This window comes from Saccoglossus kowalevskii, chromosome 11 (assembly GCF_978046115.1).
Source record: "Saccoglossus kowalevskii chromosome 11, keSacKowa6.1, whole genome shotgun sequence".
Taxonomy (NCBI): domain Eukaryota; kingdom Metazoa; phylum Hemichordata; class Enteropneusta; family Harrimaniidae; genus Saccoglossus; species Saccoglossus kowalevskii.
The window spans coordinates 14,724,838-14,737,688 of record NC_140651.1 but is presented as its reverse complement, the minus strand read 5'-3'; the positions used below and the strand labels follow the sequence as shown (position 1 = coordinate 14,737,688).

Sequence of the window (12,851 nt, the reverse complement as noted above, 5' to 3'; positions counted from 1 at the left end):
TAAATTAGATTGGAATGGTCGCAGAAACAAGTAAAGAAAAACAAATATAAAATCATAATACATAACATTTGCATAATTAAGTGTTCTCTTCAAGCATAAGCTGACGTACTTGAAAACTATAAAATATAAATTTACCAAGGTTTAATTGTATATATGGGGTTTGATTCTGAAATAATGAAATAAACTTTATCTCTGTAGGTGGGGAGAAGTAATACTGTGCAATAAACTTCAACCTTAGGGAGCTGTATTTGGGACAAACTAATGTAAAGTGGTATTCGTCCTCAATTACATTACAGCCAAAAGGACACAACCTCTGGTTACGTGGAGTACCACTGGCCCTACCCTTTTCAATTTGTAGTACATGGGACGAGATCCTTAATCTACATAAAGCATTTCTATATATTGCATAAGACTGACCAATATTTGTAAGATATTTCTCACATGTTAATTCATGTTTCACCTTACAATAAGTTACTAGTTTGAGACTTCTATTAATTTCAGAGCTCCAATCTTGTCTGGAAATATCAAAGCACCTCTGTTTAAATAGTTCCAGGAATGCAATAGAGTTACTTACATATTGGTCAATCCAAATATGTCCAAAACCATATTTATAGAGAAGATTTTTAACTGTCAAAGCCCAGCAAATAGCACCTGCTCCTGCCATATTAATCCTCTTATGACCATTTGGTGTTTATTGTGATCACCAGAAAATTCAAGATGTTTCAACTCATTTGAAACCACTCTTGATTTAGTGTGATTGAGCCAAAAGTGAACATTAGACCTATAGTGATTAAGTGTGAACATATGTGGGAGTGGGGAATATGACACTGCTTTTATGATATCAGATTGAATTTCACTGTCCTTGAGCAGGAATGTTTAGTGTGAGCTAGTTGTTGTTTGACAGGAGTGCAGTCAATTTCCCTGTGTGCAAAAGTGGCAAAAAGAAGCATTTTCCCAATCCAGTGGAGAAAAATATTGGATTTAAAATATCATTTTCAGTCACAGTCGGACAATCATCCATTGACAGTAAGTACCAAATGGCTTGTATTCTAATCACAGTAAGTTGCAATCGGACAAGTTTACAATCACAGTGTATGTAGTGTGGGCACTGATTGAGTCACAGTAATGCCTATGCGGACAGTCCTTGAGTTCACAGTAAATACCATATGGACGGCAACTGATCACACAGAATAATAAATGGACAGAAGCAATTTCACAGTAAATGACAAATGGATAGACATACAAAATAAATCATGTTAACAAGCTTGTTTTTCAATTATTTTTTTTACTTAAATTTTCAGTGCCTTCCAGGAGAAAGAAAAAGCATATTGCCACTTTGGGTGAAAACATGACTCTGAGAGATTTAGCAGCCCTAAACCTTACTCAAGCCGAAAATACTCTGCTGATGGAGGGGAAAAGGACCAGATCAGGTGAGGTATCAAGGTTATATATGCATAAAGCTGATGCAACTGCTGATGCAACTGATGATGCCTCTCATGGCCCCTCAAGCAGTGGTAATTATAGTGCCTCAGTCAGTACTGCCAACACACAGTCAGATAATAAGAGAAAAAGTAGAAAAAGAAGGCGTGAGAAGAAAAAAGAAAAACGTATGGCGAGTACCACCTCACAGTCAGAAAGAGAGGAGAGTGAGCATAGGAGAAAAAAACATCGTAAGAAGAAAAAAAGTAGAAAAACAACAAAAAATGAATGCAGTAGTGTCCCTGAGCCAGACAGGGTAGAGGGTAGTGAAGGGCAAATTTATGACAGGGAAGATGGGGAAATTGTCTCAGAAGGAGACTATGACAAGCACCAGACAGGGGGAGAGTCAATGGACATTGATGAGTCGGGTAATGAAGAATTTAACCAAACTAAAATAGTGCAACATGGAGAGACTGAACATGGTGATGGGAAAGCAGGTGAAAAACCAAACCATAAAGAGCCTGAGCTTTGTGATGGGGAAGCAATTGAACAACCAGATAATGGGGAGGCTGAACATAGTGAAGGGGAAGTAAATACACAAACAGAAGCAGCAGAGACCACAGAAATAGAGTACGATACTGATGCTGGCAGTCTTGTTTTCCCCAGTGACTCAGGGGAATCAGAAGGGTCTGATATGGATACAGTTAATCCCTATATTGGACTAAGCAATAGATCCAGGCAACGTATAGGCAAAAATATTGCTGTTAGAAGAATAGAAGACACATGGACACATAAATATAGGTATGATGAGCCACAGGAATATCCTAATGATAGCAGTGATGATGATGCAGATGATGAGGGGTGGTCATCACATTTGCATCGCCATTCAGAAAAACCATTCACTGGCCCTGAGCCTGGGCCAAACATACACATTGCTGAGAATAGCACTCCCCTTGATGCATTTCATACAATTTTCACTCATCGCTTAATGAAAAGACTTCGCAAAGAAACTAACAAGTATGCTGAATGGAAGCAAAATAAAAAACGCAAAAAAGATGTATCATGGTATCCTGTTACTGATGAGGAGATGCAAGCATTTTTGGGAATAGTCATAACCATGGGTGTTGATCCGAAAATGGCACTTAATGATTATTGGTCTACCACAGAAAGCCTAAGAAATGAATTTGTAGCCAAAACCATGTCCCGTAACAGATTTAAAAAAATAATGCAGTATTTTCACTGCAATGATGCTGACAAGGATCCAGCCAATATATCCATGCCTTTATTACGTGATGCTGGTAGACGGGCACAGCCATTGTACAAGGTAGCACCAGTGATGGATGAAATTATGGAAAAGTCATGTTCATCATACAACCTCCACAGACAAATTGCAATTGATGAAGCCATAGTGGGCTATAAAGGGAGCAAATCTGGTATTCCCACTGTATTCATCCATGGTAAACCTCGGGCCAAGGGGTTCAAAGTGTATGTAATGGCTGATGCAGTATCCAGCTATGTAGGTGCAATTGAGTTCATGACCACAACTGCAGCTGACCACACTAGAGCTGACAAAGTAACACTCAATTTATGTGTTGACTTGATTAGACATATCGGTGGACGTAACCACATCTTGTACACCGATAGTTATTACTCAAGCCCAGAGCTTGCAATGACCATGTTGAATGAACATGCTGTACTCACCATTGGTAGCACTCGCCAATCAAGGATAGGATTTCCTACTTGCCTCAGAGGGGAAAAAAAAAACCCAAACATGGCTAAAATAGAGCATTTAGAGCGGGGTCAGTTTGAAGCCAGACAAAAAGGAGAATTGGTTGCAGTGGTTTGGAAAGACTCCAAACTATTCAGTGCCCTAACAACATGCCATGATGGATTTCGCCATGGAGATAGTCGGGTAGTTAGATATGTGAAGGATAAGACGACTAGAAGACGTGTTGCATTTACTCTGCCTGCACCTGATATGATAGAAAACTACAATGAATATATGGGTGGAGTTGACAGGGCAAACCAGCTGAGATCATACTTTTCTGCACAGCGCCAGGCTCAGAAATGGTGGAAGTATGTTTTCTACTTTTTCTTGGATATTGCTCTGGTCAATAGTTTTGTAATATACAAGGAGGTGACAAAGAGCAAAATGGCACACAAGCAATACCAAGCTGAAGTGGGTATTTCTCTGGTAGGTGGTTATACATCTTGAAAACGACTGGTCCGAAATGCTGAACAAACCATTACAACATACAAAAACCATGTATTGGTGAAATTAGCAGGACGTGGCCACAGCTGCAGATTTTGTATAAAAATGGGGCGCAAGACAAGGGCTGGAGGATACCACATTACTAAGTACCTATGCAGGGAGTGTGGCATCAATCTGTGCAAAGATTGTTTTTTGCCATATCACCACGTATCCACAGGAAAAAGCACCATAACCTGTGAGACACAGTATGATGAAGCAGACCAAGTGCAGGCACAACAACTATGGGCAGATAGAAGACTCACTACAGGCAGAGGAAGAAACCCCACAGTGAGAGGAAGACCAACACTGAGAGATGCAGGCAAAAGGGGACAAAGACAGCGAGGAAGAGGAAAAAAAACATAAACCAGGATGGGCTCATTGGGGTGGGGGGACATGAACAAAAACATGGAGTAGGAACAAGGAGGTGGGGGATGGGGTTAGTGTTGGGGGCATATGAAAAAAAATTACCAAGAAAGTTGGGTTTTGGAGCAGGGACTTGGTCAGTATTATATAATCCTGACCATGTGCACTTATATTTTGCAGGATTTGAAGAAACGAAAAAGATACATCTGCCATAGTTGAAATTTAGCCTGTAGATACTAGGTAATAGCATTCATTTGTGGCAAAGCAAACATTATTTATTCAGTAAAAATTTATAATTTTGTGTGATTTAGTGATAACTTTTGACTAACCAATTGTGATTCACCATGATTTAGTGCCTGTCCAATTGTCATTTACTGTGATTCAATGCCTCCGATTGAGATTTACTGTGAATGAGTGACTGGCCACTCAAGATTTATTGTGACTCGATGTATGTCCAATTGGGTTTCACTGTGAAAATTTACCTGACCAGTTGTGACTCACTGTGAAGCCAAAAAGTCAAATGTAATAAAGTGTCTGCCTATTGTGATTTACTGTGATTCATTGCCTCTCCAATTGAAATTTACTGTGAATGGGTGTCTGTCCGATTGAGATTTACTGTGAATGAGTGACCGTCCGATTGAGATTTACTGTGAATGAGTGACAGTCCATTTGAGATTTACTGTGAAGCAACATAGGTAAGTGGAATACAGTGACTGCCTATCGTGATTTACTGTGATTCAATGCCTCTCCGATTGAGATTTACTGTGAATGAGTGACCGTCCGTTTGAGATTTACTGTGAATGAGTGACCGTCCGTTTGAGATTTACTGTGAAGCAACATAGGCAAGTGTGATACAATGACTGCCTATTGTGATTTACTGTGCCTGATGCCTGACCATTCAAAATTTACTGTGATTCAGTCTCTGTCCGATTGTGAATAATTGTGAGTTTGCCTGCCCAGTTGTGAATAAATGTGAACCATGTACAATGCCCGGTTGTGATTTAGTGTGTCGGTCTACAAGGCTCAAAAACCGGCCAGCCAAATCCCATTCACATTAAATCACAACTGGGCTAGAAAGAGTCTTACCCCCTGGTCATAAGAGAATTAAGTTGAAATTTATACGATTCTTTTAAAATATGTGGAGAAACATCACGTATTAGTTTTAACCAAAAACGAATAATTTCAACATTTACATACACTCTAAGATAATGCCGACCCAACTCTCCCCTAACAGCGGAATTAGTGGCAACCAAACTAACACTTAGTAAAAATTTGCAAAATTTATTGTGTACTCTCTCCACATCATTAATATCAGAATGAGTGCCCCAAATAGCACTACCGTAGAGGAGAATTGGGAGGATTTTACAATCAAATATACGAAAAGCAACATCAGGCGGCACACCACCCAAATTCTGTATCTTTTTTTCCAAACAAAAAAGTGCTTTACTGGCCTGTTGAGAAACATATTTTTGTGCCTGGTACCACTTTCCAGAACTGGAAAGTATAACCCCCAAATAATTATATTTTGAAACAGTTTCAATGCTTTTACCCTTCCAAAACCATTTTTCACTGTTTTTTAAACGACCCCCTTTCCGAAAAACAATAATTTTAGTTTTCTTAAGGTTCACTGTAAGTCTCCACTTTGAACAATAGTCTGCCAAATTATTCAATAATCGTTGTAAACGAATGGGTGTACTACTAAACAGAGCCAGGTCATCTGCATACAATAGGTAACACAATTTCAAAGCACACAGGTAAACTACACTTTCATGACCTCGTTGACCTCGTCACTGGTATTCTGGAGGGCACCGCTGAAAGCAGGAGATTGCAGAGCAGTTCATGCTTGATCTTGCTTCTATGATTGAAAACTTGTAGATATTTTATAGTAAATCAATTGTTATAGCCTTAAAATCCTGACCTACATGTAGTAGTGTAATGTTTGTATATTTGGTGTGTAAATTCTTTTTGTGTGTACTATTATGAGTACCGTATAATTCATTCAGAAGCCATTTGTTCTCATTACAACCTATGTGAAAATTATTGTTGATAAACTAAAAAAAGTTTTGGAACCAGTTTGGAATTTTGAAGATCACTGAATTACAAAAATTTACAAATAGTTAATAGATTTGTAAGCTATACTTTATGCTGAACCAAATGTTTCATGTTTATCTTTTTTAAATCTTTTTATAAAATTCCAGATACAATGTAATTTTGTGTTTTTTTTGAAGGGAGGGGGAAGAGATACATGTACATTGTAGGGTCAAACAATGAGTGTCTAATTTGTAGGTTGTCATGAATAAATGATAAATGTCACCTACTCTGGTGCAGCCTAGAGTATATTTGAATTTGGTTACATATGGGTGTCTCCACAAATGCCTAGGTATGTGCATGTAGAATGCCATTATTTTCAATATTTCATGTAGCTACATGTATGATTGTGATTGATTCATTTACTCAAAATCAAATATTTATTTTTTATGTGCAGACAATGCCTATGATCCCGATGTCTCAGCCAAGCAAATGTGGATTGATGTACGTTACATTAAAAATGAATTGTGTCTGTCATTTACTGACGACGGTGCTGGAATGTTACCGGATAAACTCCACAAAATGTTGAGGTGAGTCAGCATGTGTGACAACAAATGTCGTTCATGGGCTGCTTTTGTAACATTGCCAACAAGTTTTATTAACAGGAACACATATATGTATATTCAATAACAACAGTAAACATCATTACCATATTTATCCGGGTATAAGCCCAGGGTCCTGAACATGGAAAATCGCCAAAAAGAAGGGGTGGGCGTTTGTCCGCTTATCCCCGCCAAAAAAAAACGAAAAAAAATGTGACAAATATTAAAACCAAAAATAATAAAAATCGACAGTGAAGATTCATTTCAATTAGAATATCCCCGTCGACAAACACGACGCCCCATACACGTGAATTATTTCCGGTTTTGACAAATACCGGATCAACAGCCATACAAGATCAATAATAATTTACGCAGTAAAATTACGAAAGTTCATAGCTGTTAGGAAAAAACCCCATCTAAGATCTCTATTTGTACGTTCATTGCTATCTTCCTAAAAGTCAAAACCCTGAAATTCCAAGTCGCCCCACTGTCGTGATCGAACAAAATCCCTATAGCTTCGTCTTGAAGTTTGTCGATGTCGTCCCACACAATTTGGACTTAGCACATTTAATCCACGGATTTCGCTGTCTGGTAGCTTGGCACTTTTAATTCACGTCTAATCAGAATAAAGACACAAGAAAAATGGGGTCGCGGCTCGCATGATGCTTGTGTTTACCGTCTGGCAATCATCTTTGACCTTCAAGCATCCGCTTTACCAATTGGCTAAGAATGACATCACTACTAGTGTTTCATCATGGAGGTAAATTCAACATCGCCTTTTTATCAGACTAGGCGTTCGTTCATCAATCATGGTGAAAGTTACCATTCAGCAAGTTATATGGATATCGCGGTGGCCTTGAAATAGGAAGATTTTTTTTCCCAACGACAGAAGAATAATTTCCATAAAATGCAATAGCTGTGGTGAAAGATGGTAAAAAAGTTGGCAGTCTTCGTCATAACGTTGCAAAATTGCTGACCCCAGTTATGGATTCGCAAAAATGTTATAAAGCCAAAACAACGTGCTTTAAACTACTCTCCCTGGTTCGGGTTACTACAATATTGCAACATTGGTTTCATTGTCGGCGCCGCTAAAGCCAAACAAGTGCGACACTTGCTTTGCGGCTCTCTATATACTGTAAGATTTGCTTGAAACGTTTTTCCTTTAATATACATTTTTTTTGACTCGCTGGTTGTTATGTTTCTGATAAAAAATCTTGAAAAAATAAATGTAAACTACATAAACAGTGGTGAACGCGCTGCTCTATTTATGTCACAGCTATTTTGCGTTCACTCCTCGTTTTACGCAATTGACATTTATTTTTCAAATTTTATTATCAGAATCACCATAGACTGCAAGGAAGTAAACTGTTAATACAACCATGGACGTACTAGATACAACAAACAAAAATAGGTTTTTGTTTTTTTATTTGTTACAGGCGTAAAAAAAAACACCCCTGGGCGTTTGCTAGGATATGACCTCAACTCCTTTATTTTATCGCAAGTGGGGGGTGGGCGTTTGTCAGGGCATGGGCTCTTAGCCAGATAAATACGGTACACAACAAATTTTTAAATTTTTGGAATTCCAGCATGATTGTTTGGTTTTCACCTTCAAAAGGGTGACTCATTGTACACCCTTGTTATGCAATTTTGACCGCTATATCATTAATGATAAAACAACATTGTCTGCAATCATGTATTAAACCTCAATTTACTTATTTTCTCTCCAATTTAGTTTTGGGTACTGCGAGAAGGTTGAGGTTAATGGACACAGACCTGTTGGACATTATGGTAATGGGTTTAAAAGTGGTTCCATGAGACTAGGAAAAGATGCTTTGGTTTTAACAAAGAGAGAGAAATACATGTCAGCTGGTTTGTTATCACAGACCTATCTGAGTGCTATCAATGCGGACACTATTATGGTTCCTATTGTTGCCTGGCATAGCATTACAAGTATCCTTTAATTTTATCGCCTCTCATTGTTGTAAATTTGTTCAAACCGTCTTTTAGAGGTTATTGTCATACTTACAAGCTCATTTATTTCAGGGTTCATAGTGTTGGGAACATCCTTTGAAAGTCTTTGGATTTTTTGAGGTCTGGAAGATTTTTGAGTTGTCTTTAAATTACAGGAAAGTTTTTGAGTATATGTTAGAGCGCTCCTGTTGTCGCTTCGTGTTGTATTCTGATATGAGACCTGTATACCAGTAATTGTAAAATAATTTGTTTTACATGAAATTTGAACAGGCTCTGCATGGTGACTGCAGCACTTTAAGTCCGGTAAACGTATAACGAAGCCTTCTAAACTTTAAAATTTTCAAAAGTTGCAATTCACAAACCTCAATTAATAATACCCTTAACAAATGTTTTCAGACACGCAAATTTCGACAACTGATGGACAGGCTAGCCTTAATGCTATATTGACTTATTCTCTGTTTAGAACGGAACAAGAAATTCAGCGTGAGTTTCAGGCCATTGAAGGTGATCATGGCACGAGAATTATTATTTATCGACTCAGAACGTAAGTGAGATGTGGGTTAACTTGAGATGTCACTACACAATGCTTGCAAGGATGTATGGACACAGTAATATGTCACAGTTATTGCCCTGTATTTGTTCTGATTTTGCGTAAACAAATGAATGCACGTTTTACTTCAGGTCAAAGAAGAAAAAAATTAAATTACGAATATTGTGATATTTTGCATGATGGCCTACAACAACAAAAAAGTGAGAATGAGCATTACGTATCAGAACAGTTGTTAATTTCTGCACACCTGGAACAAATTTTGAACTTTGAGAGGGTTTTGCTCACAGATTAAAGCTGTTTACAGATAGAAAAATCACAAAAAAATGTCAGGTCTACTTTATTTTCACCTTTAAAATTAGATTTTCAGACACTTAAACAGGCTTTGAAATTTAGTATTCTGAAGTTACCAAATTTCAAGTATATTTCTAAAACATTTCCTCTATATATTACAGGGCAATATTCAAAGGCATCTACGAGTTCTTACCCAAAACTCAAATCAATCCCCTCCCTCGTTTCAATTATATATACCCCTTGGAGGGAAAATTAAATTACATTTGGGTGTTAGGGCTCTAGGATTCATGTTTTAGGTGAGGAGCCTTTAAAGGGCATTGGTCATTGGGGCTACGTTCTGTTCGATATGTGACCCATAGCGATGTATACAACACGTGTAAAATGCATTGTTTACATGAAATCCGAACATGCACTGCACGGCGACCACCTCCCTTCAATGAACTCTTTTCACATCGTGGCAATCACCTTGTTAATTTTGAACCCTGCATTGCGGTAATTATGTTTATTTACATACACAGAGATCCTACAGGCAAGTCTGAGTTTGATTATGCCTCAGACCCTACTGATATCCTAGTACCTGATGATAGTGGCACATCTGCCACGAATGGTATTAAAAAGTACAAGAAACCAGAACGATTAACTGATGTACCAGAATGTGATTATTCACTCAGGGTAAGTAACTTTTTTAACTCCCCGGTGTGAATGAATAATGTGATGACCTAAAAAGTTTTGGGTTTATATATAATATATATATCCATAATAATTACCTAGTTTGCTTAATAACTAATTTGTTGGCTTTCCGACAATTTTTAATGTTTTTTAATATTACCGTACTCAACATTGTTAGCGCCCAGGGTCTTCCACTCAGAAAATTATGATTTCTTAGTTGGTGGTGAGATGCAACTCATAATAATCTTTATGGATTGTACACTGCTTTAGTGGCCCAAGCTTGTGTGGCGGGAGCACCCAAGCTTGTGAGGGGGTGCGTAAGCCATACAACGGAGGGCTGCAAAAGCTGTATCCAGTCCATAAAGGTTTAGTCATATACTTTAGTCGGGGGTTTTTCTTGAAAAAAACTGCAAGAGGGAGCACTGCAATTCAGCGGAGGAGATAAGGTTCTCCCTACCAGGGTGTTGAGTTTTTGATAATTTTTGATAATCATAGGTGTAATTACAATTACCGTATTTATCCGGGTATAAGCCCAGGGTCCTGAACATGGAAAATTGCCAAAAAGAAGGGGTAGGCGTTTGCCAGGAGATCCCCGGCAAAAAAAACGAAAATTCGCAAAAATTGACAACACGTAGATCGAACTGCGACAGGGAATAGAACGGCAAATCACAGTCCCTCTATCACAGGGACAGTGGGCAAATGAAAACATGCAACGAAAATAAATGAACAATATGCAACACCAGAAGTAAAACAAAAATAATGTACTGCTTATAATGTGACAAATAAACCAGAAATAATAAAAATCGACAGTGAGAAATCATTTGAATTAGGATTTTCCCGCCGACAAACACGCTCAATACGCGTAAACTCAAAATGAATTAAAATGTCAGGGGTTAAACTGCGTAAAATGATTTCCGGTCTTCACAAATTACGAATCAACCGTCATACAAGATCAATAATAATTTACAAGTTTACACAGTAAAAATTATAAAAATTTATAGCTGCTTGAAAAAACTTCTCAGATCTGTATTTGTACGTAAATTGTCATCTTCGTCAAACTCAAAACCCTCAAATGTCCAAGTCGGCGTCACTGTAGCCGTCGAACAAAATCCCTACAACTTATTCCTGAAGTTCGTCGATATCGTCCCACACAATTTGGACTTAGCCCTTTTAATCCACGGATTTCGCAGTCTGTCAGCTTGGCACTTTTTATTCATGTCTAATCATAATAAAGAGACAAGAAAAATGGGGTCGCTCTGCTGCGATGCCTTTGTTTACAGTTTAGCAATCATCTTTGACCTTCATGCATCTGCTTTACTGATTGGCTAAGAATGACATCACTACTAGTATTTCATCATGCAGGTCAAATCGTGACATTGCTGTCTTATCAGACTTGACGCTTATTAATCACGGTGAAAGTTATCTTTCAGCAAGTTTCGGCCGTTGGAATGTCTCACTATATGGATATCGCGGTGGACTTGAAATAGGAAGTTTTTTTTATCCAACGACAGAAGAATAGTTTTCATGACAGAAATGCAATAGCGGTGATAAAAGATGGTATAAAAAAAGTTGGCAGTCTTCGGCGTGACATTGCAAAATTGCTGGCCCCAGTTATGGATTCGCAAGCTGCTACAATATATTTATAAACCCAAAATAACGTGATTTCAACCATTCTCTCAGGTACGGGTTGCTACAATATTGCAATATTGTTTTCATTGTCGTCGACGCTAAAGCCGAACGAGTGCAACACTTGCTTAGCAGCTCTCCTTATACGATTTGCTTGAATCGTTTCTAAGGAAGCACAAACCAAACGGCCGGCCCTTTTTAGGGCCACGACATATTTCAAAAAGAGAACTACCGTTTCTGCTTTAATATTTATTTTTATAGACTTGCCCTGAAGGCAGAAAGCTGTCACAGCTATTTTGCGTTCACCCCTTGTTTTACGCAATTAACAATTTTTATAAGTATCACGACAGACTTCAAGAAAGTCAACTGTTAATACAACCACAGTCAACGAATAGAAAATAGTTTTTTAGCTCCGCTGTCGACTTTGTCGAGCGGAGCTTATCATATGAGTGATTGTCCGTCGTCGTCGTCCGCCGTCGTCCGTGTCAATGTTTTACTTTTTCGACTTCTTCTTGAAAACTACAAGCCTGAATGCTTTGATACTTGGTGTATATGTACCTTGGGTAGACCTCTCTTAGGTTTGTTTATTTCATGTTGATATCTTCAATTCTCTAATTTTGGTGAATATTTTTGTCATTTTTGGTAAAAAGTGATATTTTCGACTTCTTGTTAAAAACCGCAAGTGCAATTGCTTTGATATTACATATATAGGTACTACATGTGGACCTCTCTCAGATTTGTTTATTTTGTAATGATATCTTTAATTCTCTAATTTTGGTGAATATTTTTGTCATTTTTGGTAAAAAGTGATATTTTCGACTTCTTGTTAAAAACCGCAAGTGCAATTGCTTTGATATTACATATATAGGTACTACATGTGGACCTCTCTCAGATTTGTTCATTTTGTAATGATATCTTTAATTCTCTAATTTTGGTGAATATTTTTGTCATTTTTGGTAAAAAGTGATATTTTCGACTTCTTGTTAAAAACCGCAAGTGCAATTGCTTTGATATTACATATATAGGTACTACATGTGGACCTCTCTCAGAATTGTTCATTTTGTAATGATATCTTTAATTC

At 37.8% G+C, this 12,851-nt stretch overlaps 1 protein-coding gene across 1 annotated transcript in view; it reads left to right on the top strand.

Moving 5' to 3' along the window:
- The window catches only part of LOC100378324 (MORC family CW-type zinc finger protein 3-like), a 37,597-nt gene that overhangs the window by 3,906 nt on the left and 20,840 nt on the right, over positions 1 to 12,851 (top strand). The window contains exons 3-6 of the mRNA XM_085504898.1: positions 6,519 to 6,651; positions 8,396 to 8,613; positions 9,031 to 9,178; positions 9,994 to 10,147. Coding sequence (XP_085361024.1) covers positions 6,519 to 6,651; positions 8,396 to 8,613; positions 9,031 to 9,178; positions 9,994 to 10,147 — 653 coding nt within the window. The remainder of the gene's footprint in view (positions 1 to 6,518; positions 6,652 to 8,395; positions 8,614 to 9,030; positions 9,179 to 9,993; positions 10,148 to 12,851) is intronic.